This window comes from Ahaetulla prasina, chromosome 1 (assembly GCF_028640845.1).
Source record: "Ahaetulla prasina isolate Xishuangbanna chromosome 1, ASM2864084v1, whole genome shotgun sequence".
Lineage (NCBI taxonomy): Eukaryota > Metazoa > Chordata > Lepidosauria > Squamata > Colubridae > Ahaetulla > Ahaetulla prasina.
This window is the reverse complement of record NC_080539.1, coordinates 376,389,701-376,415,674: the sequence shown is the minus strand read 5'-3', so window position 1 is coordinate 376,415,674 and position 25,974 is coordinate 376,389,701. Positions and strand designations below refer to the sequence as shown.

The following is a 25,974-nucleotide window of genomic DNA, read 5'->3' as shown; positions in this document are numbered from 1 at the left end:
GTCCAACCCGCTGCTCACGCAGGAGACCTGTAGTAGGGATTCGGTTACCATCCCCCCCCACCCCCGCGTTTCTGATCGACAAGCTCAGGTTCTTAGCACTTCTGCTTGAGCTGGGGGTTGGACTAGAAGACCTCCAAGGTATCTTCCAAACGTCTGCTGGTTGATTGATTGATTGATTGAAAGGGGACTCTCGGGCGACCCGGGTCCCTCCCCATCCTAGCAAAAGCGCACCGGGGCAGGCGAGAGCGAGAGCGAGCGAGTCAGGGCGACCGCGGGTTCCGCGCGCGCTTTTCCGGGCCCTGCCCTCTCCAGAGGAGCCTTTCTGTGGCTGCCAGAGAGGAAAGGAGCTCGCGGGGGGGGGGGGGAGGGCGGGGGGAAGGGAGGGGAGGGGGGGCCGCTCCAGCCATGTGCGCGCGGCGGGGGGCGGCGTCTATATAAGGGGCCGCGCCGGCCGCCTCCTCTCCAAAGCGGGCGCCGGTGGCCAGGGGTGCGCGCTCTCGCTCGCTCTCTCGCTCTCTCGGCTGCTGCTGTCCGCAATGCCTTCCCGGGCGCCGCCGCCGCTGCTGGCTTGGCTGGTGCTGGCGGGGCTGGGGGCGGCCGGCTGGGCTGCTCCGCGGCGGGAGCGAGCCCCGAAGGCGGCTTCGTGGGAGGAGGTGAACGTTTTGGCTCACGGGCTGCTGCAACTGGGCCACGGGCTCCGCGAGCACGTCGAGCGGCTGGGCGGGCAGCTGCGGGACCTGAGCGGTCGGCTGGCCGCCCACAACGCTTCGCTGGCCGGGCTGGAGCGCTCGGCGGCCGAGCAGAGGGAGCGGCTGACCCGAGCCCAGAGCCTCTTCGACGGCCGCTTGGCGCAGCTGGAGGCTCGGCTGGCCGACGGCGAGGCGGCTTGGCGGCGGCGCGGGGCTCGGCTCGACGGGACGGGCCAGGCGGGAGCCGAGAACAGCAGCGACCCCGCGGCGGCGGCGACGGCGGAGGAGGAACGGGACGCGCTGCAGGTGCGTCCCGAAGGAGGCTGGGGTCGGCGGAGGGTCCGAGCAGGCGCTCTGCACGAGGGCAGAGGCCCCCTTTGTCTGCGGGGGGTGGCGGGAGGCGCTGCCGCTTTCCTCCCCGGCCGATCTCCTGCTTGACCAAGGGGGCTGGACTAGAAGACCTCTAAAGGCCCCCTTCCAGCTTGATTCGGAATCTGATCCCGCCTTTCAGAGCCCAGAGCGGCCCAAGATGGGCAGGCGGGAGACTGGGGTCGTCGGAGGGTCCGAGCAGGCGCTCTGCACGAGGGCAGAGGTCCCCTTTGTCTGCGGGGCTAGGCGCTGCCTCCTTCCTTCCCCGGCCGATCTCCTTGCTTGAGCAAGGGGGCTGGACTAGAAGACCTCTAAGGTCTCCTTTCCAGCTTGATTCCGATCCTCGCCTTTCAAAGCCCGGAGCGGTCCCGAAGGATGGACAGGCAGGCGGGAAGGCCGGGCGCGCCCCTTCTCGTTATTCCCCGGGGCTCATTTTCCCTTGGCGAGCGGGACGGGCTCCGGCATCTTCCCGGGAACCGGGCTGGGCCGGCAGGGACCTGCCCCGGGGGTTGTGCCCAGCAGCCGTAGTCAAACCGAGACCAGCCCGGCTCGGATTCCCCGACGGCTTAAAAAACACGCCAAAGCGCTCCGGGGGAAAGTTGTGCGCCAGGCAAAAAAATTCGTGCGTAAAAGCGCTTTTAGGGTTGGGGTCTTTTAGGGTTGGGGTCGGCCAGCCGACCTGGAGGTGTGCAAAGAGGGGACACACGCGTGCACACACACACTCTCGCATACAGGGTTGTTCGAATTCTCTCGCAGAAAATAAGGGGTTTGGCTTGATGGGTCCTGTTGAGCGCGAGACGCCCCCTCCCCAAATCCCTTCCTCCAGCCTTTATCGACGCTCCCGAGTTGCTCAAAGCTATCCCCGAAGTGAAACGGCCGCTATGCCCGGCGGTGGGTCGGAAGCTGGGCTTTGTGGTTGACTCCAGTGGGTTTCTCTCCCCCCACCCCACCCCACCCCCCACCTCCAGATGTGGTGCTGGTCCAGCTCGGGTACTTTCTAGAATCTAAATGGCTACTTGGGTTCTGGGTTTTTGTTGTTGTTATTCTGGTTGTTTTGTTTCACCGCACAGCTCTCTTCCTACACACACACACACACACTAACCACGTTTATCCACCGCCTCTCTTCTTTTGTCTGTTAGAACCTGGTCAGGCGCCAGAACGTGAGGATGGAGGAACTCCTGCAGAAGATCAAACAGCAGCAGTTTCGGATGGAGAAACAGAACCTGCAAATTAAGAGCCTGCAGAGCAAGGTATGTATGGGGTGGGCAAATAGAGGCATCACCTGTGGGAAGGGGTGGGCCAGGCAGGGTGAGGGTGAGGGAGGGCTGGGGGTGGGGGTGGGAGTTGAATGGGAAAGGGGTCTTGGAAGGATGAGATAAGATTATAAACTAAGCTAAGATAAAGTTTATTGTCTTTTTTTTTTAATGCAAGTACACCTGCCCACATTAAAAATGAAATTCTGTTGCTTCTGCAGAGGCTCTCTCGGGTGGGTGGGGAGCCAAACTGAAATTAGGTTTTGCTCCCTGGAAGGGCAGTGGCCCATGGGCTGCGGGGTGTGTGTGTGTGTGTGTGTGTGGCATTTTGGGGAGGGGGAAATGCTGAATGGGGATTGAAGGGACGACAGGTGAAATTCAGCTGGACAAGGTTGGAGAAAACCTTCCAGAAATGTCAGACGGAAAAGAAACTCCTATCAGCTGTTGACAGCTGGGGATAATGGGGGATGCGGCATTTCCAGAGGATTCCAGCAAGTGTGCAGAGGCTTTGTTAGGCTGACAGCGTGGCAAGAAACGCTGTGCCACCCCCTCCCCTTTAATTATTTTTCATCAACTAAGAGGGGGAAGGGTCTCAGCTGAGGGATGGGCTGGTCTTCTCAGATCCTTCCCTAATTCTTTAGCTACCTGACTTTTACTGGGGGGGGGGGAAGGGGCCACATAGATATATGCCCCCACCCCTGTTTTTCTTGCAAACCTTTCAATTCCAAATACAAAAGTGTCTATTTTTTTAAAAAAAGCAGCAAAGAAACGAAGGCCAGAGAATCCTAGAATTGGAAAGGGACTATGGAGGTCATCTAGTCTCACCCTTGTTCTTTTATGTTTTAGGCTACGTCAGATGGCAATTTATTTGCTTTTTTGATGATGGAGTAAAAGCCCCATTTCTCAAGTGGGGTGGTTGGTTTTTTTTTTTTTGGTTTTTTTTAAAGATGGGTGGACTTCAACTCCCAGAATTCCCAGAAGGCCGGCTGGGGAATTCTGGGAGTTGAAGTCCAACCCGTCTTAAAACTTCACCCAGTTTGAGAAACTCTTAACTTAAAGGATTCCTCCTCAGTTGCCTTTCTTCTATTTGTAGTTTCATTGATTGGGACACGGTTGGGCAGAGCCTCACAAAACCAAAAATGGGAAAATTTCCACATTTCCATATGCCAAAAGAGTGAAGATTAACTTCTTCTTTGATCTGCTGGATATTTTCTCTTTTTCAACTAGCCAGGCTCACTTTTTTTTTTTTAATCGCAATTTGGCGAAACAGCCTAGAGAAATTCAATCTTTATGGGGAGGGGAGGCCGGGATGGGGGGGGAGGAGAGAAAGGAAAGTATTTCTTTCCACTTTTCATGCAACCCCCGTTTCCCTCCTTGCCGGATCCTTTGTCCTGAGTGGTCTTTATTTATTTATGGTTTTATTTACTGATTAAATGTATCCGCTGCTTCCCATCTCTGGGGAGCAAGTCTTAGGGACATGATGGCAAACCTAGGGCATGTGTGCCGCAGGTGGCATGCGGAGCCATATCAATGAGCATGCGAGCTTTGCCCTAGCTCAGCTCCAGCGCGCATGCGGGCACCAGCCAGCTGATTTTCGAGCCCTCTGGGCCCACAGGCAGTCAGGAAACACGCTGTTTCCAGCCTCCGGAGGGCCTCAGGGAGGTGGAAAAAGCCATTTTCTCCCTCCCCAGGCTCCTAGAAAGGCTCTTCTAGGGTGAAAAACGGGCCTTCCGGTCCCACCGTGTCGTCATGTGCCAAAAGTGGGGGTGGGGGGGTGCAGGGGAGGTCATGTGTGCATGTATTGGGGGGAGCATTGAATTATGGGTGTGGGTCTGCGTGCACGCGATCCCCCCACACTCCCCCTGCTTTTGGCATGCGGGACGGCAAAAAGGTTAGCCGCTACTGTCTTAGGAGGAGCCCCGAAAATTACTTTTCTGGGCAGGGGTCAGCCTTGCAAAAAGTCTCAGAGCCCGATCACTAAAGATCCCCTTTTCAGCTCGTAAGTGGATCGAGAGATCTGTTGTTCGCTGCGAGTTCAGGGCAAACTGTGTGACATAAAAGACCAGCGGTTTCCTTTGGGGCGCGAACCGGTTTGGTTGTGACCCTTGCTAGATGGGTTGGGAAGGTTTTAGTCTCCTGGGGTCGTCTTCCAGTCCTCGACTTAACGACTGTTTGCCTAACAAGTTACGATAGAGCTGAAAAAGATGATTCCCAACTGATCCTAGCACTTACGACCCTGGCGGGGTCCCCACAGCCACATGATCAAAATCCAGGCCCTTAACAACCGTGTGTGTGTATTTCCGGGGTAGGTTGCAAAGTCCTGGAATCACACAGGATTTTCAAGCAAATTAAAATGGGGGCAAAGCCGGATTTGCTTAATGGCTGTGTGTGGTTTGCTTAACGACCATGGGAAGAGTTGTAAAATTGGGGCGTGGCTCACGTAGCAAAACCGCGTCACTTAGCGGTGGAAGTTCTGGACGTTCCCAATTTTGATTGTCAATTGAGGACTTCCTGTATTGTATCTCTCTCCTCCATCCGCCCTCTTTCACGGTGGTCCATCAGTTGGAGGCCTGTGCAGAAAACCCACTCCCCAGATGAGTGAGAAATTCCAGGATCCCCCGGTTAGCATTCTGGGAATGGGCACAGCAACGTGTCTGGAGGTCACTGGGTTGGGGAATAAAAGAAGTTCTCCACCAGTCGACACCCAGATAAGCAGGGATTAACACCAGACAAACAAGCATAAAACAATACACCAATCAAGAACTATCAAGGAAAAAAAAATCACACTCCTACCAGTACTGGGAGGGCAAGCTATGATATATCAACAGGGAGGAAACCCCACTTCCTTGTGGCACTGATGATGTTACCTACTTGAGTAATGAAACACCTTTAAGAAAACCACCAAACTCAGCGAGCACCAAGGAATCCACAGAAAGAGAAACTCTCGGATAAGCAGGGATTAACACCAGACAAACAAGCAATACCCTAATCGAGGAATTAGCAAGCGAAAAACTACTCTGCCACGGTATATAGACGGGGAGAAAGCCCCACTCCCTTCCGGCCCTGATGATGTTACCTAGTTTAGTCATGAAAGAAACAGCTGAGCTCAGAGGGCACCAAGGACCCCACAGTAAAAGATGCTCGTGTGAGTCAGGATCCTAGGTATTGGGCGGGGGGGGGGAGTGGTGTGTCACACTGTCAGGATGTACAGTGTGTGATTGTGGCTCGTGCAAGAGGCCCACAGTGTGTGTTTCATGCGTCAGAGCTGAACTGAGCTTGTGTTTTGGCCATGCAGAATCTGCCATCGTTCGATGCTCCTATCTCCTACCTTTATAGTTCAGAGATATAATCTAGAACTGGGGCACGGGGGGGGGGGGGCTTTTTTTTGGGGATCCACTTTCAGGGAGGGGACACTGAGGCCATGCAGGCAGTCCTCGACTTAACGACAGTTCGTTTAGTGACCGCTCAAAGTTGCAGCAACACCGAAAAAAAGGCAGTTATGACCGTCTTTCGCACTTAACGATCCGTCGCAGCCTCCCCCTGGTCGCACGTGACCAAAATTCGGATGCTTGGCAACCGACTCATAGTTACGACGGTCACGGTGTCCCCGAGGTCGTGCAGTCCCCTTTTGTGACCTTCTGACAAGTCAAGTCCGTGGGGAAGCCGGATTCACTTAACAAACCGTGTTGTTGATTTTAACAACGGCGGTGATTCACTTAACAACCGTGGCAAGAATAGTCGTAGAATGGGGGAAAACTCACTCAACGAATGTCTCAATTAGCAACAGAAATGCCAGGCTCAATCGTGGTCATAAGTCGAGGACTACCTGTGTAAGGGGGTGGCTTGTCTATAAGACAGTTTGAGCAGTTTGGGAAAGGCAAATTGGTTTTATTTATTTATTTTATATCCCACCTTTATTATTTTTACAAATAACTGAAGGTGACAAATACCTATCTCACCCTCTTCCTCTTTTCCCCACCGCAACAACTGGGTGGCCCAAAGTCACCCAGCCAGGTTTCATGCCTAAGGTGGGACTAGAACTCTCCGTCCCCTGGTGATGGGCCCAAAGTCGCCCGTTTGGTTTTTGTGCCTTCCATGGGACTAGAACTCCTACTTTGTAGCCTGATGTTTTGGGAGTTGAAGTCCACAAATCTTAAAAGAGCCAAGTTTGCAGACCTCTGCCCTAGGCCAAACCAGTTCCCATGGATGAGAGTCTATGCCTTTTTTTTTTATTTATTTGCATTTATATCCTGCCCTTCTCTGAAGACTCAGGGCGGCTTACACTATGTTAGCAATAGTCTTCATCCATTTGTATATTATGTACAAAGTCAACTTATTGCCCCCAACAATCTGGGTCCTCATTTTACCTACCTTAGAAAGGATGGAAGGCTGAGTCAACCTTGGGCCTGGTGGGACTTGAACCTGCAGTAATTGCAAGCAGCTGCTGTTAATAACAGACTGCATTAGTCTGTTGAGCCACTAGAGGCCTGCCCTCTTCCTTCCCTTTGAAAATAAACCCATCCCTCTTTCCTCCCTTCTCCTTTCCCTCCCTCCGTCCCCCACCTCCCCAATTCCCAGGTCAATACCCTCATCCCGTTGCAACGCAGCGAAAAGGACCCTCAGGCCCCTCGGTGGAGAGTGACCGTCCAGCGGAGCGCGGACAACCGAGCAACCAATGAGAGCCAGACGGCCAAACCGCGGACACTGGAAAATTCAAGTGAGTAAAAAACATCTCGGCTGTCTTCTTCTTTTTTTTCCTCCCCTCTGGGGTTTGGAGAAAATATATATATATATATTTGTTCCTTTTGCACAAGAACGGAATCTTTGGATCGGCCGTTCTGGAGGCAGGAAGCCAAGGACTTTAGCAGCTGCAAACAACCTGTCGGTATTACAACACTGTTTCAGGTTGGCACGAAAACAGCTGGGCCGGGATTCAAAAGTTCAGTTCATTTCGATGAATCACGCCTGGCTCGGCTCTTGGCTTGCGGGCGCCCTGAAATTTGCAAAAAAAACCCAGAAAGGGGCGGATGGACAGGTCGCACGTCCGCAATTCAGCCCAACTTTTTCCGTTGTGCTAAGTGGGAACACTGTGTGGGTGAAGCAATTGGGAAGCAACAACAACAACAAAAAGAATTGGGTCGGCTTAAATATTTGGCCCAGTTTTCACCCAGGAAGAGACGCTTAGAAAGTCATGAGGACTAGCGTCCTTTTCAGTTTTTCTCCTCGGTGCTGCAAGCAGCTGTCATGCATGAGGTCAGTGGAGACATGGGGGTCTCCGCGTGGGCAAAAAAGTTGTTGGGTGCAGGTGTGCATGCTTGCTTTGCTCGCAGGTGCTTCTGCGCATGTGCAGAAGCTTCCTGATGACGTCCGGGTCGGTGGCGGAGCCTCCCGCCGGTTTTACTACCGGTTCTTGCAAACCAGTCTGAACCGGGGGCAACCCATCACTGAACTGAGCCCAATATTTCGGAAACATTGGTTCATTGAAAGTTTTCTCATTTTGCGACCTTTTTGCCGCGGCCGTTAAGTGAATCAACGCAATTGCCAAGCTCGACGCACGGTGGTTCAGTGCATCCGGCTTCCCCAACTTCTGACTCCGCTGGTCAGAGGGTCGCAAAAGGGGATCTCGTGACCCCCCGTGCAATCCAGGACACTGCGACGGTCACTAAGTGAACTGTTGTAAGTCGAGGACTTACCTGTACCCTGAGTGGGGGAGGGAAGCCGGGGACAGGTGTCTCCCCATCAAAGCTAGAAAAATCAGTTTTTCAAAACTTGCAACATTTGAGATGTCTGGACCACAATTCCCAGAATTCTTAAGGTTGGCAAGTTTGGAAAACTGCTGCCTTTGAGCTCATCAGGGCAGGCTGGGTAAGACGAGGCTTGCCAAATGGAGCCTCCTCCTTCAGAGGCAGTCTATCCCTGAGTAAGGGAGAGAGTGGAGAATGCTCTGGAGCCCAACAGACTTTTTTTTTGGAAAAAGGCGTCCTTAACACTGGCAACTTAGTTGTGTCCATCAGTTGTGTCCCAGCCCGTTGTGCAAAGCATGCGCACCCAAACCAAAAACCCACAAAACTGGCTTTGTGCTGACATCCACCCGGCTTCGGGCGGGACCTTTCTTGAGTTGTGCATCTGTACATGCTCAGGAGCCCTCTCCCTCTCCTTTGCTTCATTCACGCTTTCCACCACGGGTGACCAGCCTTGGCAAACGAAAGACTTGGTGGGCTTCAAGTCCACAAAGCAAAACTTTTGTGTGAATGCAAGGCTATCCGACCACGGCAACCTTGAAGATTTCTGCTTCTGCACCGAAGACAAATTCCTTGCTGTGTGTCCAGTCACTCTTGGCCAATCAAGAATTCTATTCTATTATGGACTTCCAACTCCCTGCCCGGCTGGCTGGGGAATTCTGGGACTTGAACTCCATAAACCTTCCAAATTTCCAAAGTTTGAAGACCTCTGTTGCTACCCAAAATGTTGCCTCCACCGACGTCAGATGCCCTCCGGACACCCCTTTAAGAGACTCCGGATTTCTCTCTTGGGAGGGGGGTTCAGTCTTCTCCCTCCAGATGTGCAGGGAGGGCCCGTCCCAGATTCCCTAGCCCAAACATCTGGAGGCTGCCGGTTAGCGAAAGCGCCGCCCCTCCCTTTCCCGTTGAGTGACCACGTGGGGTGGCCGCCCGCCAAGTGTGTCAGAGGTTGGGCTGGAAGGCTTGCCAGCCCGGGAGCTGCGGGGTTAATGGCTGGCGTGCCATGGGGAAAAAAAGGGGGGGGGCTCATAGGGGGCTGGGAAGTGAAAGAGAAGGCTGGCCTCTGGCCAAGTAGGGGAAAGGCCAAATTCCCCCCCCCTCCCCGTTCCTGCTCTGAGTTTCCAAAATATGCAGAAAGCAGAGCCAGAAATCCTTCAATTCTCCCCAGGAAGAGCAGGGAGAGAGACTGGCTTGCCTTTGCCCCCCAGCCCCACAAACACCAAGAAAATGTGCCCCCACCCCACACGCCGCTCCGAATTTGGCTCCTGGGGAGAAATTCCAACCTGCAGGGAAGGCAAATGGCGGAATAGAGATTTTCCTACTTAGGGAAGCAGACTTGCCAGTGGGATCTGTGGATTTGCAGAATAACAGAGCGGGAAGGGTCCTTGGAAGGTCTTCTAGTCCAGCCCTCTACCGTTCCAAATACGAATGGCTGTCCAGTCTCTTCCTTAAAAACCTCCAGGGATAGAGCAACCTGCAATTTAGAACTCAGTATAATAGGGTTGGAAAGGAGCTCAGAGGTCTTCTAGTCTGACCCCCTGCTTAAGAGGAAACCCTATCCCGTTCCAGACAAATGGCCGTCCAGTCTCTTCTTAAAAACCTCCAGTGTTGAAGCACCCACAACTTCTGGAGGCAAGTTGTTCCACTGGTTAATTCTTCTCACTGTCAGGAAGTTTCTCCTTAGTTCTAGGCTTGTCCTCATTTTGTTTGGAGGTAATCTTTTTGGGTTGGGTGGGTGGGGAGATAGGCAGCTTGAAGAGGGCCAATCCAAAGTTTTGCCCCAAGAAAGTCCACAATCTCGGAGCTAAAAAGGCTTAGAAACCACGCACGGATCTATTGGGGAATAATTAACCGTTGGGCAGCCAGTTGTCAGGGCAGTCTACCTGACAGCCTTGAGTTCAGGCTCTCACAGTTTGCAAGGGACACCGTCCAATCCAAGGTAATTGGGGTGGGTGGGGATGGTGAAAGGGTCCAGATCTAAGAGAGGGGAACTGGGGTTTTGCAAATAAACTGGGATGGAATTGGGGGGTGGGTGGGCAGGATCCCAGCACAGAGCGAAACTATGAGTTAACCGCAAAAGGACGGTGGAGATGTTTCCCAGAACGGGCGTTGGTCAGCCGGGAGGAACTGTGACTCACACCCATGACAAAGGCTTGGGGTGGCAGGGGGTCTGCACATTTGCCGCCCCCTCCTTACGGACCCCCACGTACGCCCGCTGCCCCCTTACAAAGACAGATTAAAACCCACCGGGCATTTAAGCTTCCTCACCCCCCATGTTTTTCTGTTTTTTGTTTTTGGCCCCCCGTTGCCAGTCGGTTAGGTCAGATGGAGGCTCCCAGAGTCTGCTGTGGATGATGGGAGCCGGGTTTGAGCCCACCGAGAAGGGAGCGATGGATGAGGGAGCGTGGATTGGACACCCAACGAGTGGCGTCTCGCCAGCACAGCACCATGGTCCCCGACACTCTTAAAACTGGGTTAGATTCCGTGCGCTGTTGTTCGCCTCTGATCTTGTCTCTCAAAAGAAACGTCTGGATGATCTTTGGGTCTCCCTCGAAAGCCCCAAAGTGGGCATGACAGGGGGTGGGGGGCATTTTGACCTGTTCCAGACTCCCCCCTCGTCCTCCGACTTAAACCGACACTTTTATTGGCCCTTTTGGAGAAAAGGGGCCTCGTACCCCTGTGCCCGTTGGGGGAAACTGAGGCAGGAGAAAACAGAGCCGAGTCGCTGGCTCTGGTGTAGGTGGTCCTCAAGATACGGCCACAAATTGAGCCCGACGTTTCTGAAGCAAAGCGAGACAGGGTTCATTGAACGTTTCCTTAGAAGGTCAAAAAAGGGGAGCCCAGGACACTGCGACGGTCACTAAGTGAACTGTTGTAAGTCGAGGACTACCTGCACCCTGAGTGTGGGAGGGAAGCTGGTGTGGGTGTTGGTGGGCAAGGGCACCCCCCAGCTTTGCTTCCTAGGGTTGGAAAGACGGTAGACTGCTTCTGTAGAGAGAGGCTCCTTCAAATTGGTCTGGCCACTGGCCTTTGATTGGCTGGAGACGGGGTGAGGGGGGGGGGTTTGCTCCCAGGGTCCCATCGCCCGTCCCTCTCCTGCCTCTGCCCCCATGCCCACCCCCTTGACCGGGCCCAAGAGCCTCGGCCTGCCTTGGCCTGGGCTGGCACCAACCAGGGCATCGGGCATTTCTTGTGTGGTTTTTTCTTTCCTTGGGAAACCCAAGGAGGGCGAAGAAGAAGATTTGAATTGATGCTAGTCCTCAAGAATTCTAATCCTCAAGAATTCCTGCGCTAGTCCTGAAGAATTCGGCGCAAGGTTGGGCCGGCTCAGATTTTCCCAGGCCTGTCCTTGATCTAACTCTTCCCCCCCCCCCACCCATGTGTCTGCTTGCAGCCTCCTGCCCCTGCACGTCCCTTGCCAGCTGAATGATGCAAGCCGGCCCCTCCCTCCCTCCCTCTGGAGGAGGGGGAGGAGAAGGAATTGGGGGAAAGTTCATGTTTACACTCCAGGGTCTGTTTCCTCCCCCTCCCTCCGCAGCCCGCCCTGTTCTCTGGCATCCAGCCCCGGGCAGCTGTTTCGAGAATCTCCGCTAAATTTATCTGAGGCTGGGAGGAAGGAGGCCCCTCCCCCCCTCCCTCCCTCCCCCCCTTTGTGCAAGGGCCAAAAACAGGACTTCTCTTTGTCTGGGGCTGCAGTTCCCACCCTCCCTCCATCGCCTCTCTCTGCTCTGGGCTGCCCTGGGCAAAGTTCCCTTCCACCTGGCCACGTCCCTCCCTCTCACCTTCCTGCTCCCGCGGCCCACCTGTCCTGCCCCACCCTGGCCCTCCCTGACAGCTGCTGGGCTGGCCTGGAGCAAAGTCCAGCCGTGGAAGCCAGTCGGGGGGGGGGTGCTTCTGTGTGTGTGTGTGTGTGTGTGTCTTTCCCGGTCCCCCAAGTCAGGCTTTGCACACACTCAGGTGTCATGTCTTGCATGCCTGGGGTATGAATGAGCCGGGCGTTTCTGAGCAGGTGCAGAGGGCTTTGAACGCAGACCCAGGTTGCCATTGGATGACTAGGGAGGGGGCTTTGGGGCAGCTTTCAACCTGGCTCAGTTGAATGTTTCTGGGCAAGGTGGGGAACTGGCATCCGGGCTCAGTTTTAGCCGGAGAAGAGAAGGTTTGTAGCTCAGGGTTGAACGGTGGGGTCCTCGGGGGTCTCTGAGCTGGGCGGTTTCCTTGCAAACGTTTCATGACCCAACTAGGGAACATCATCAGTGCTAGAAGGAGAAAGGGAGGAGGAGGAGGAGGACGACGAGGACTGTGGCCTCAATGGTCTCTGAGCCTGGTTGTTTTCTTGCAGACGTTTCATGACCCAACTAGGGAACATCATCAGTGCTAAGATGCTAGCTCGAGCAGGACAGGTGACGTTACCTAGCTGGGCAATGAAAGACCTGCCAGGAAACCCTTCCGGCTGAGAGAGCACCGAGGACCCCACCCAGCTCAGCCTTTCCCAACAGCTCCTTCTTTCTTGATGGGGCAATTTCCGCACCCGGCTTTCTTTCCCGAAAAAAAGTTGCTCGGCCTTTTCCAGCACAGACGGACATCTGGATGGCATCTGCTTGAGGAAGGCGGAGCTCCAGTTTGGTTATCCCGCCATCTTTTTAGTCCGATGGCCATCCTCAGTTTTGCTCTTTTGCCTGAGCAGGGAAGGGAGCGAGGCGGCCCTGTCCCTGAGGGGGAGGCCCAGGGAAGGTGGGGGGTCCTCACACCCCCCATGTTCACTTCCAGCAGTTGTGGTGAAGCATCACAGGAAGATCAGCTCACACAGGACGTCCCTCCGTCTCCTGGCCTCTGGGTTTCTTAGTTATCAGGGCAAGAGATTTGAAACAGGCCTGCTCTGGTCTCGGTCTTTTGCAAGTGTGTGAATGTGTGCGTGTGACAGAAAGAGAGAGAGAATGAGAGAGGAAGAGGGACAGAGAATGAGAGAGGGAGCAAGAATGAAAGAATGAAAGAGAATGAGAGAATGAGAGAGCAAGAGGGAGAGAATGAGAAAGTATGAGAGAGAGAATGAGAGAGGAAGAGCAAGAGAGAATGAGAGAGGGAGCAAGAATGAGAGAAGAAGAGAATGAGAAAGAATGAGAGAGAGAATGAGAGAATGAGAGGAAGAGGGAGAGAATGAGAGAGAATGAGAGGGAGAAAGAATGAAAGAATGAGAGAGGGAGCAAGAATGAGAGAGGAAGAGAATGAGAAAGAATGAGAGAGGGAGCAAGAATGAGAGGAAGAGGGAGAGAAAAAGAGAGAATGAGAGAAGGAGAAAGAATGAAAGAATGAGAGGAAGAGAGGGAGAGAAAATGAGAGAATGAGAGGAAGAGAGAGAGAAAAAGAGAATTAGAGAGAGAGAATGAGAGAATGAGAGATGAAGAGGGAGAGAAAATGAGAGAAGGAGCAAGAGTGAAAGAATGAGAGAACGAATGAGAAAGAGATTGAGAGAGAATGACAGATAAGAGAGGAGAGAGAATGAGAGAGAGATTGAGAGAATGATAGATAAGATTTTGAGAGAGAATAAGAGAGAAAATGACACAGGGAGAGAGAATGAGATATATATAATCTTCCTCTCTCTCTCCTCCTTTTCATTGCGTTTCCTCAATTCCGTGGCTGTCCCTTAATGCCTTTGGGCTGCATCCCCCCCTCCTGGCTTCTCCGCCGTGTCGACATGCCAACCCTGTCAGGCTGGAAGCCAGATTGTTTTGTCAGCACATGCCACAAAGCCCCTAGGAAATCCTTCTGCCCATCCAACAGGGTGGAGGGAGGGAACGAATAATCCCTCCGAACTGAGCAACAGAGCAACAGGATTGCAAGGGACCTTGGAGGTCTTCTAGTCCAACCCCCTGCTCAAGCAGGAGACCCCACACCATCTCAGACAAGTGGCTGTCCAGTCTCTTCTTAAAAATTTCCAGTGTTGGAGCATTCACAACTTCTGCAGGCAAGTCGTTCCACTGATTAATTGTTCTAACTGTCAAGAAATTTCTCCTTAGTTCTAGGTTGCTTCTCTCCTTGATCAGTTTCCACCTGTTGCTTCTTGTTCTGCCCTCAGGTGCTTTGGAGAATAGTTTGATTCCTTCTTCTTTGTGGCAACCCCTGAGATATTGGAACACTGCTATCATGTCTCCCCTAAATCCTTCTTTTCATTAAACTAGACATACCCAGTTCCTGCAACCGTTCTTCCTATGTTTTAGCCTCCAGTCACTTAATCATCTTTGTTGCCCTTCTCTGCACTCTTTCCACAATCTCAACATCTTTTTTGAATATTGTGGCGACCAAAACTGGGTGCAGGATTCCAGTGTGGCGTTTACCAAGGGATTCTAGAGTGGCGGTGGAGTGATAACCGGAGGCAGTTGAACGAAAGATCAGCGTTAGCGCCTGTCTCCTTATCGCAAGATGTCTTTAGCGCCAGAATGCCAGCGATCTTCAATCTAACTCGGGTTAAATAGTTAATATTTCAATATAATTAATATATAATTAAATAATTTCGCACCCCCAACTTTGAGCTTCAGGGTTAAGATTCCATACATCGATCGATCTCGGGGAACAAGTTAAGAACCAAGAGTTGTGCAACACAAAAGGTGCTGTGTTATCTGGAGCATTCACACAGATGCACAAACTAGGGAGGGTTAAGAGTTGTGGCATTATTTTGTATTTTGAATTCCCACACTTCCAGCACATGCTGGATCTCATTTCCTCCTCATTGCTCCATGAGTCTTCATTCCCCAAAAGCTGCTGCTATTATTATTATTATTATTGTTGTTGTTATTATTATTGTTGTTATTATTATTATTATTTTGTGCATACTATACAAGGAGTCTGTAAAACTATGTCAATGAGCAACATTAAAGTTTGGCCTTCGATTTGCTAACAAACTGATAGTCCGGATAACAGCTCCTTTTCTTTCAAAATAAGCCAATTTATTATAACAATGAAAATATTTCATCAACGCAAAGAGTTCAAAGAAAACGAGGAGGAGCGTTGAGTCTATGATCTTCCCTTTCTATACAGGTCGTCCTCGACTTATGACCGCAACAGAACCCAACATTTGCGTTGCTAAGCCGTACAGTCGTTGACGGAGTTTTGCCCCATTTTACAACCTTTCTTAATTGTTAAGTGAATCACTGCTCTTGTTAACAACTCGGTTGTTAAGTGAATCTGGAGTTTGCTTGTCGGAAGGTCGCAAAATGGGATCACGTGGCCCCAGGGACACTGCAACCGTCATAAACACGAGTCGGCATCTGAATTTTGATCACGTGACCACGGGGATATTGAGACAGTCGTAAGTGTGAAAAACTTTCACGGGTCATTTTTTCCCCCCAGTGCTGTTGTAACCTCGGTCACTAAAGGAACGGTTATAAATCGAGGACTATCTGTATGTGTTCATACTGTCACATTGAAAATGCTTAAATTTGGATTCTGGCAATGAGTAGAATTCCAGTTTTCACTTTCTCAGAGCCTGGATTTTTGGGGGTTTAATATCTGCAGTTGCAAAGGCCTTGTACACACAGTCCTCGACATATAATAGTTCATTTAGCGACCGTCCGAAGTTACGACGACACTGAAAAAAATGACTTTATGGCCAATTTTCACACTTCATTTCACACATCATCCTGTGGTCAACGCGATGCTTGGCAACTGACTCACACTTATGACGGTCGCAGCATCTCAGGGTCACGCGATCCCCTTTGGTGACCTTCTGACAGGCGAAGTCCGCGGGGGAAGCCTGATTCACTTAACGACGGGGTTTCTAATTTAACAACCGCGGTGATTTACTCCCGTAAAATAGGGCAAAACTCACTTAACACGTTTTTCACTTTGCAACGATAAATTCTGGGATCTGTGGCGGGTCATAAGTCGAGGACAAGTAAACCAGCCAAAAATGTTTCACGTACATCATTTTGTGGTCTATTAAAACACATCAAAGGTTCCGTCGGACTGCACAACCGGCCCCAAATCAAGTGAATCTCTTTGGTCCGTAGACCGGCTTCCGTGACATGCGTGTTATTCCATCCTGCCCTCTCCTGTAGAGCTTCCGGCCGGCTGTCATGACCTCTTCCTCGAAGGGCAGCAGAACAGCGGGGTCTTTGAGATCCAGCCCCCCGGAGCCCCGGCTTTCAAAGTCTTCTGCGACATGGGTAAGTTCGGCTGCGGTGCAGAGCCTTGGGTTCAAATCTCTCTACAGCCTGCCGGGAGCTGGCTGATTGGATTTGAAAAGAGAATGGGGGATAAGTGCGCGTGGCTTCCACTGTAAAAAAAAAGTCAGAAGGAATAGGAATAGAATAGAATAGAATAGAATAGAAGAATAGAAGAATAGAATAGAATAGAATATTGGAATGAATGGAATGGAATGGAATAGAATAGAATAGAATAGAATAGAATAGAATAGAATAGAATATTGGAATGAATGGAAAGGAATGGAATAGAATAGAATAGAATATAGGAATAGAATAGGATAGAATAGAATAGAATAGAATAGAATAGAATATTGGAATAGAATAGAATATTGGAATGAATGGAATGGAATAGAATAGAATAGAATATAGGAATAGAATAGAATAGAATAGAATATTGGTATGAATAGAATAGAATAGAATGGAATAGAATAGAATAGAATAGAATAGAATAGAATAGAATAGAATAGAATATTGGTATGAATGGAATAGAATAGAATAGAATAGAATAGAATATTGGTATGAATAGAATAGAATATTGGTATGAATGGAATAGAATAGAATAGAATAGAATAGAATAGAATAGAATAGAATAGAATAGAATAGAATATTGGAATGAATGGAATGGAATGGAATAGAATAGAATAGAATATAGGAATAGAATAGAATAGAATAGAATATTGGTATGAATAGAATAGAATAGAATAGAATAGAATAGAATAGAATAGAATAGAAGAATAGAAGAATAGAATAGAATAGAATATTGGAATGAATGGAATGGAATGGAATAGAATAGAATAGAATAGAATAGAATAGAATAGAATATTGGAATGAATGGAATGGAATGGAATAGAATAGAATAGAATATAGGAATAGAATAGAATAGAATAGAATATTGGTATGAATAGAATAGAATAGAATAGAATATTGGAATGAATGGAATGGAATAGAATAGAATAGAATAGAATAGAAATAGAATAGAATAGAATAGAATAGAATAGAATAGAATAGAATAGAATAGAATATAGGAATAGAATAGAATAGAATAGAATAGAATAGAATAGAATAGAATATTGGAATGAATGGAATGGAATGAAATGGAATAGAATAGAATATAGGAATAGAATAGAATAGAATAGAATATTGGTATGAATAGAATAGAATAGAATAGAATATTGGAATGAATGGAATGGAATGGAATGGAATGGAATAGAATAGAATAGAATAGAATAGAATAGAATAGAATAGAATAGAATATTGGAATGAATGGAATGGAATGGAATGGAATGGAATAGAATAGAATAGAATATAGGAATAGAATAGAATAGAATAGAATATTGGAATGAATGGAATAGAATTAGAATAGAATAGAATAGAATAGAATAGAATAGAATAGAATAGAATAGAATATTGGAATGAATGGAATGGAATGGAATAGAATAGAATATAGGAATAGAATAGAATAGAATATTGGAATGAATGGAATAGAATTAGAATAGAATAGAATAGAATAGAATAGAATAGAATAGAATAGAATAGAATAGAATATTGGAATGAATGGAATGGAATAGAATAGAATAGAATAGAATATTGGAAGGAATGGAATGGAATGGAATAGAATAGAATAGAATAGAATATAGGAATAGAATAGAATAGAATAGAATATTGGAATGAATGGAATAGAATTAGAATAGAATAGAATAGAATAGAATAGAATATTGGAATGAATGGAATGAATGGAATGGAATGGAATAGAATAGAATATAGAAATAGACTAGACTAGACTAGAATATTGGAATGAATGGAATGGAATGGAAAAGAGAAGAGAAGTGAAGAGAAAGGAACAGGATGGAATATAGAATAGAACAGAAAATAGAATAGAATAGAATATGTGTGTGTGTGTGTGTGTGTGTGTATATATGCGCAGGCACGCGCACACACACACACATATATACGGTATATATGAGTGTAAGTATATATATGTATGTATATAGTAGATGTATATGCGCGTTACGTTATGCTCCAGTGTTTGTAGAGGTAGATATATACATTCTTTTGGGAACAGGCAAGAGAATTTCATTTTTAATGTGGGCCAGTGTGCTCAGAGTAAAAAATGACAATAAAGGTTATCTTAACTTAAACTAATTAAGATAAGAGTCAACCTAGAACTAAGGCGGAAGTTCCTGATAGTGAGAACCATTAACCAGTGGAACAGCTTGCCACCAGAAGTTGTGGGCGCTCCATCACTGGAGATTCTTAAGAAGAGATTGGACAACCATTTGTCTGAAATGGGACTTGAGCAAGGGGTTGGACTAGAAGACCTCCGAGGTCTCTTCCAGCCCTAGGATCCTAGCTTCTAATAAAAACCTATTTAAAATACACAATCAAATCAGAGAATCGGTGGAGGGAATCTGTCTGTGTTTTGGGAAGTGTGTGTGTGTGTGTGTGGGGGGGAAATTGTGTGGAAGTCCAGGGGTGTGTGGGTGGGGTAAATTGCCCAGAAGCCAAGCCGAGGTTTTGCCCCTTGGGCAGTGCCCTTAATCCTGCTCTCTCCATTGGCAGAGGACGGCGGCTGGACTGTCATCCAGAGGCGCTCGGATGGCTCGGTGGATTTTGACCGACTCTGGGACGCTTATAAAGACGGCTTTGGAAATCTGACAGGTGGGTGAAAGGGGTGACACCCCCCCTCCCCCCGCCCCAGGAGGCTGCTGCCCTGGCACATGGAGGGGGGCACCGGGTTGGGGAAGGCATCCAGCAATAGCTCCGAGATTTGTCGATTGCTTTCTAAGTGCATCAGTTTCCCAAGATTGATTTATCGAGTTCAAAACGTCGATAAACAGACGGTTCTCAACGTACAACCATTTGTTTAGTTGAGTTTGAAATTACAATGGCACGGAAAGAAGTGACTTGGGGCTGGTCCTCACACTTGTGACCGGTCCTCACACTTACGACCATCGTAGCATTTCCCACAGTCACGGGATCAAAATTCCTGCGTTTGGCAACCAGCGTTGTCTTTTCAATGATTGGGGTCACGGGAGATCGCCATTTATGAGCTTTCCCAGACTGTTACGACATGCAGAATTACTGGAGGGAGCCGGATTCGCTTAGGAATCGGGTGTTTGGCTTAACAACTGCAGTGATTCACTTAGCAGCCGCATCAAAAAAAGGATTGTGAAATCTGTGCAATTCACTTAACAACCGTCTCGCCAAGCCATGGAAACTCTTGCCCAATTGTGGTCATAAGTCGGTGACTAACTATACAGGTAGTCCTCAATTTATAATAATTCATTCATTTATTATTTATTTATTTATTATTTATTTATTTTATTTTATTTATTTATTTACATTTATATCCCGCCCTTCTCCGAAGATTCAGGGCGGCTTACAGTGTATAAGGCAATAGTCTCATTCTATTTGTATATTTACAAAGTCAACTTATTGCCCCCCCAACAATCTGGGTCCTCATTTTACCTACCTTATAAAGGATGGAAGGCTGAGTCAACCTTGGACCTGCTGGGACTAGAACCTGCAGTAATTGCAAGCAGCTGTGTTCTAATAACAGGCTTCTAACAGCCTGAGCTATTACGGCCCAATATTTAGCAACCATTCAGAGTTACAACCGCACTTAAAAATGGGATTTAGGACCGTTTTTTCACAGCTGCGACCTTTGTAGCGTCCCCCGCCCCCGATTGTGTGATCAAAATTCAGACGCTTCGTGTTTATGACCATTGCCGTCTCCCCAAGGACAAGCAATCTCCTTCTGGCAAGCCAAACTCAATGGATTAAACCGGCTTCGCTTAACGACCGGGTGACTTAACTTATCCGCCGCCAGCGATTCCCTGAACCTCAAGAAAGGTCGCGTCACGGGGGCGAAACTCAACCTGACAAATGTCTCACTTAAGAGCAGGCATTTGGGGCGGCTCCATTGCGGTCATAAGTCGAGCACTTCCCTGTATAGCTGTCCGTCTTGGCAGCAGATTCCAAACTGAATTTTTTCCCCCATGTGTCTCTGCTTTTGTTATTTTTGTTTAGGAGATTTCTGGCTAGGCTTGGAGAAGATGCACCGGATGGTGAAGGAGGAGCGTTTTCAGCTGCTGGTCGAGCTGCGAGATTGGGAAGGCAACGCTCAGAGAGCCCACTTCCTCTTCCGGCTGGGCGGGGAGGAGACGGCTTACACCCTCAGCCTCCTGGGACCCATCCGGGGGGAGCTGGAGAGCGCCATGGGGGATTTCCCCCAGCTGCCCTTCTCCACGCGGGATCGCGACCACGATCTGAAGGGCGACACCAACTGCGCCAAGCACCTCTCAGGTCAGCAGAGGCGGATGGAGCAAACAGCCCAAAAGCAGTGGTGCGCTGCCACCAGTTCGGACCGGTTTGGGCGAACCGGTAGTTGCAACCTGCCCGTCTGGGCGCAATCCCATCCTAGATCACTGTGTTTTTGACACCGCGTGTATGCGTGGACGGCACTTGCAAGCTAATTGTCGTGTTTTGCTGTCCGCATGCATGTGCCCAATTTCCGGTTGCTGGGCGAACCGGTTGTTACAGTATGTGACTCCTGCTCACCTCTGCCTGAAAGGGTATTTTTTTCTCAACCGTGTCCCCTTTAAGAGGAGCGGACTTCAACTCCCAGAATTCTGGGAGTTGAAGTCGGCTTCTCTTAAAGGGGACAAGGTTGAGAAACTCTGAGAATTGAGGGTGCAATTGAAGCCGTAAAAAGCAGGCAGAGCTTTGAATGCAGCGATGCGGCCGCCATCTTGACTTATTTGACCAGACTGCTGGCAGGCGAAGGTCGAGCACCAAGCAGAGACTCAGAACAGCTTTGCCCCTCCCCCACTCTGTGTGCGGTCTCCTTTGCAGGGTTGTTGTGAGGACCCAGGGAAAGCAGATGGCCGATAGGGCGGTGTAGTTTAACATTTAATGATTACACACCTAGGGCTTCCGTTGCAGGAAAGCCTCCCAGGTTGGGCTAGAAAGGTGTGAAATTAAGCGAATTAAATTAAATTAAAAATCGAAAATTAAATCCAGGTAGTCCTCGACTTACAGCGGTGCATTTAGTGACCGTTCAAAATTGCAACGTCAGTGAAAACGGGGACTTATGCCTGTTTTTCACACTTAACGACCCGCTGCAGCCTCACGGGATCAAAATTCAAACAGTTGGCAGCTGCCCTGTATTTATGACGGTTGCAGTGTCCGGGGTGGGGGTGGGGTCACGTTGATCCCCTTTTGTGACCTTCTGACCAGCAATGTCAATGGGGGAAGCCGGATTCACTTAACAACCGTGTTAACTGTCTTAACAGCCGCAGAGATTCACTTAACAACTGTGGCAAGAAAAATCGTTCAAATGGGGCGAAAGCCGCTTAAGAAATTATTTTATTTTATTATTTTATTTTATTAGATTTTTATACCACCCTTCTCCCGAAGGACTCAGGGTGGTGTACAGCCAAATAGTAAAAAAACCCACAATATACACATTAAAACAAAACTAAAACCTAGCATATTACAGAAATGGCCGAAATTTAAAACAATTTAAGACCCTAAAATTCATAAATAGCCCCAATTAAAAAATTTAATAAAACTTTTAACCCAGTCCCGCTTGAATAAATAGGTGCGTTTTCAGCTCACGGCGAAAAGTCCGAAGACCAGGCACTTGACGTAACTGTCTCACTTATCAAATTTTTGGGGATCAATTGTGGTCGCAAGTCGAGGACGACCTGTAAAATTAAAACCTCCAAAGGGCAGAGTTTTCTATGTTTCTGACTTCCGTTTACTAAGCTCTGTCTGGAACTACTCCGGTTAGAATGATGGGACTTGTTATCCCATAAGAAGGGGGACAGTTTGCCAAGAAGGCTGTTTGTTAAGATTACAGGTCAACTTAGGGGTCCTTGACTTACAATCATTTGTTTAGTGAATGTTCGAAGTCACGACAGCACTGAAAAAATGTCCTGCAACCGGTCTTCAGGCTTACGACCGTTGAAGCATCCCCTCTTCCCCCCCCCCAGTCATGTGACCATCAATTGCAGCCTTGCCAGCCAGATTCCAAGAAGAGAAGCCGGGTGGGGAGTTAAATTCGCTTAACGACCGTGTGAGTCACTGAACAGCTGCATTGATTTACTTAACAACTGTGTCACCAGAGGTCATAAAATTGTTTGTGACTCACTCAACAACCGCCTTGCTTAGTGGCGGAAATTAGAAACTTAGAAAGCAGGCGGCAGAAAAAGACCTCGTGGCCCATTCCCTTGGAGTTTTCATTTCTTAATTTTTAGTTGAGCTGATTTGGGTTGAGTTTAATTTAATCGTTTAATTCCCATCCAAATTGTGACGGTATCTCGAGAACGGCCCATCATGCCTGCAAGGAGCCCTTGAGAAAAATCTTCTCAAGGTTTCTGACCCAGATTGGAATATACACGTGGTCCTCGACTTAACGACAGTTCATTTAGTGGCCATTCAGAGTTACATTGAAAAAAAAGTGACTTACGACCGTTTTTCAGGCTTACGACCAGTGGCATCCTCATGGTCGCCTGATAAAAATTCGGAACCTTGTCGACTGCTTCATATTGACGACATCGGCGGGGTCCTGGGGTCACCTCATCCCTGGTTTTGACCTTCTGACAGGCAAAGTCAAGCAGGAAGCCAGGATTCCCTTGACAGCTTTGTTACTGATTTCATAACTGGGGTGACTCGTTTAACAATGGTGGCAAGAAAGGTCGTAAAATGGGGCAAAACTCAACAAATGTCTCGCTTAACGGCAGAAATTTTGGAGCTCGGTTGTGGTCATAAGTCGAGGACTGCCTGTAATCTTTCCCTCTGGGCTCCGGCCCATCGACGGAGGTGCTCCCCATTGGGGTTGTTAAGGGTAATCTGGGTTCACAACCAAGGTTGTGGACTGTTGAGCAGAGTACCCTACGCATGAAAACGACTGAGACTGGTTGTATACAATAACCGTCATTTGCAGACAAACTGGGGTTTGATATTCCTTTACTTTTAGGGAAAAGGCAAAGTCGTAGTCCAAAAACAATCCAGGTCATCCACATATAAAGCCAGTCAGTCAGTCTTCTTACCAGCGTAGACTTGCACAACAAACAAGGTCTTTTTTCAATCTGGCAAAACACAGTTCAATTCACAACAGTCAGTATCTTGAGGAATCAGTAACTAGCCATGATCAAGCAACGATCATAAAGCTCAAATATACAGTTGCAGCATGTCATCAGGTCACAATGCTGTAGCGTCCCTGTAGATTCCCCACAAGCCATAATTTAGGAGTCCTTTTATACATTGGCTACAGAGCTCAACCAATCAGGATGCTTACATGATGCAGCACAGCCTTAAAGCAATATCAGGCCTTTCTTATTGCAAACATACATAGTTAGTTTATATATTGCCTGGCCAACTAGTTAGGCAAATAACAATTTCCTGATAGGGGTCTCAGAAGGGCATCCCCTCCCCCAGCTTACGTGCCTGGCTGACCCCCGTTTTCTGCCCCTCTTCTCTTTGCAGGAGGCTGGTGGTTCAGCTACTGCGGCCACGTCAACCTGAATGGCAAATACTTCCGGTCCATCCCACGGCAGCGGCACGAGAGAAAGCAAGGTATCTTCTGGAAGACCTGGAGAGGGCGTTACTACCCCCTGCGATCCGCTGCCATGAAGATCCGCCCTGCAGAGCCGGACCGGGTGTCCTAAGCCCCGCCCTCCCCGCAAGAGACTGGGCACGGCTCTTCTTCCTGCCCTGTTCCCGCGAGACGCAGCTGGTCTCCGTCTCTGGAGCCCGGGCAGCTGTGCCCCACAGCTGGCAATTGATCAGAGGATGGGGTGGGGGAGGTGGGCTTCCTTTGTAAGGGGTGGGGGGGGTGAACCTGGCCGACTGGAGGAAGAGCACATGGGCATGGGGGAAGCCTGCTGGATTGTGGGGCCAGAGGAATTTGGGAGGCTCCACCTCTCTGCCCCCTGTGATTGTGGGAATGTCTTTTGGGGTGCTTTGTCTGCTAACTTAGTGCTCCTCCAAATGCAAAACAGCTGCGGCTTCCTCTCCCCCCCCCCGGGCCTCCCTGAAAATATATGTGCAACGGCATTGAGACAGCTATAGGGCTGGGGGAGGCTGGTGAGATGGAGGGAGACAAGTCCTCACTGCAAATGTGACCCCAATGTAGGAGGACACACAATGCTGGGGTCTCTTTCGTGGACTCTCCAAACCTGGCCTCCTTGAATTTAATGCACCCCCTCCCCCATTTCTTTGGATCTCCTTTAGGTCATATTGACTTAAAATGCTCCTGGGTTTTTCTTGCGTAGGACAGTTGTCCGGAGGGGGGGAGGGGTCGATGATTACATGTTACCTGTGTTTTTTCCTCCCCTCTTTTCCAATGCGTTTTTTTAAAAAACAAACAAACAAACAAACTGGACCATTGCTGAGTGAATATTGTCGTGTAAACGTTACAAAACTTTGTTTCGGGTGCTTGCCATTAAGAGACGAGAGATTTTTGTTTTTTCCTCTTCGCTTTTTTTTTTTTTTAAAAAAAATCTTTTTATACTTAGTTGTGTGAGACTTTGTGGTCAGTGATATGTCTTTTGGGCTTTGATGAATAATAATTAAAAACGATGGGATATTTTTTTCTTTTCCATTTGGATTCTTTTTGGTGGTAATACGGGACAATTTACAAAAATAGTTGTCGAAGCTTTTCTAGACCAGGGGTCTCCAATCTCGGCAACTTGAAGACTTGTGGACTTCAACTCCCAGAATTCCTCAGCCAGCTTTGCTGACTGAGGCCTTCTGGGAGTTGAAGTCCACAAGTCTTCAAGTTGCCAAGGTTGGAGACCCCTGGTCTAGACAGTCCTCGTTCATACGCTCCACCTGGCCGGCGGTTTGGGGATGATACACGGCGTGGAAAAGATATTTTAAGTCTCTGAAATTCAGGATTTGAGCACTGAGAGGCCAGAAGGGCATCTAGTCCCTTCACTTGCTAGAACAAAAGGACATGATCCTGAGAAAAAAATCTGTCTAGAGCGCAGTTAGTCCTCGATTTACAACAGTTCATTTAGTGACCGTTCAAAGTTACAACAGCACTGAAGAAAGTGACGTTGTTCACGTTTACGACTGTTGCAGCATCTTCATGGCCACATGATCCAAATTCAGATGCTTGGCAGCTGACTCGTATTTATGGCAGTTGCAGAGTCCCGGGACCTTTTGCAACCTTCTGACAAGCCGTGTCCATGGGGAAGCTGGATTCACTTAACAGCTGTTTTGCTAACCTAACAACTGCAGTGACTCGCTTAACAAGCAGGTTGTAAAATGGGGAAAAATTTACCTAACAAATGTTTCACTTAGCAGCAGAAATTTTTTGGGCTGCATTCTGGTCGTAAATCAAGGATTACCTTGACTCACCTAAAGTTGTTTCAACAACTTTAAAATCTGTGAAGTCCCAGAATTTCCCAACAAGCATTGCAAACTGTTGTGACCCAGGCCCAAGTAGGTAGTAGTAGACGCAATCTGTTCAAAAACAAACAGACTTTATTAGAACAGCTGAGAATTAAACTCATTCTCAGCGTCGTCCAAACTAAATCAAAGCAAATTCTTCTTAACACAAGTCTTCAGTCTTATCACCAACCTTGGTTTAATTGGGCAAACTGCCAAAGGCTTTTCTTGGCAAAAGTTCAAAAGCAGAAGACGCCGACAAGAAATAAATGCAGCAAGACAAGGAGCAAGGCTATCAACTTTGTTTTCCGACAAAGAGCCCAAA

General features: G+C 48.7%; 1 protein-coding gene across 1 annotated transcript; it reads left to right on the top strand.

Moving 5' to 3' along the window:
* Nucleotides 1-406: 406 nt before the first annotated feature.
* Nucleotides 407-24,845, top strand: ANGPTL4 (angiopoietin like 4). The gene is made up of 7 exons (XM_058163700.1): nucleotides 407-995; nucleotides 2,198-2,308; nucleotides 6,890-7,028; nucleotides 16,104-16,211; nucleotides 18,810-18,908; nucleotides 20,280-20,555; nucleotides 23,742-24,845. Exons 1-7 carry the CDS (start codon nucleotides 537-539, stop codon nucleotides 23,921-23,923), a joined length of 1,374 nt encoding a protein of 457 aa, XP_058019683.1. The 5' UTR covers nucleotides 407-536; the 3' UTR covers nucleotides 23,924-24,845.
* The last annotated feature ends 1,129 nt before the right edge of the window (nucleotides 24,846-25,974 follow it).

What these genes read in the sequence shown, in the direction of transcription:
- ANGPTL4 (XM_058163700.1), top strand. Translation starts at nt 537, where the DNA reads ATGCCTTCCCGGGCGCCGCCGCCGCTGCTGGCTTGGCTGGTGCTGGCG. An exon ending in CAAAGTCTTCTGCGACATGG is followed by an intron (nt 16,212 to 18,809) that starts GTAAGTTCGGCT and finishes CTCCATTGGCAG; the next exon opens with AGGACGGCGGCTGGACTGTC. An exon ending in CTGCGCCAAGCACCTCTCAG is followed by an intron (nt 20,556 to 23,741) that starts GTCAGCAGAGGC and finishes TTCTCTTTGCAG; the next exon opens with GAGGCTGGTGGTTCAGCTAC.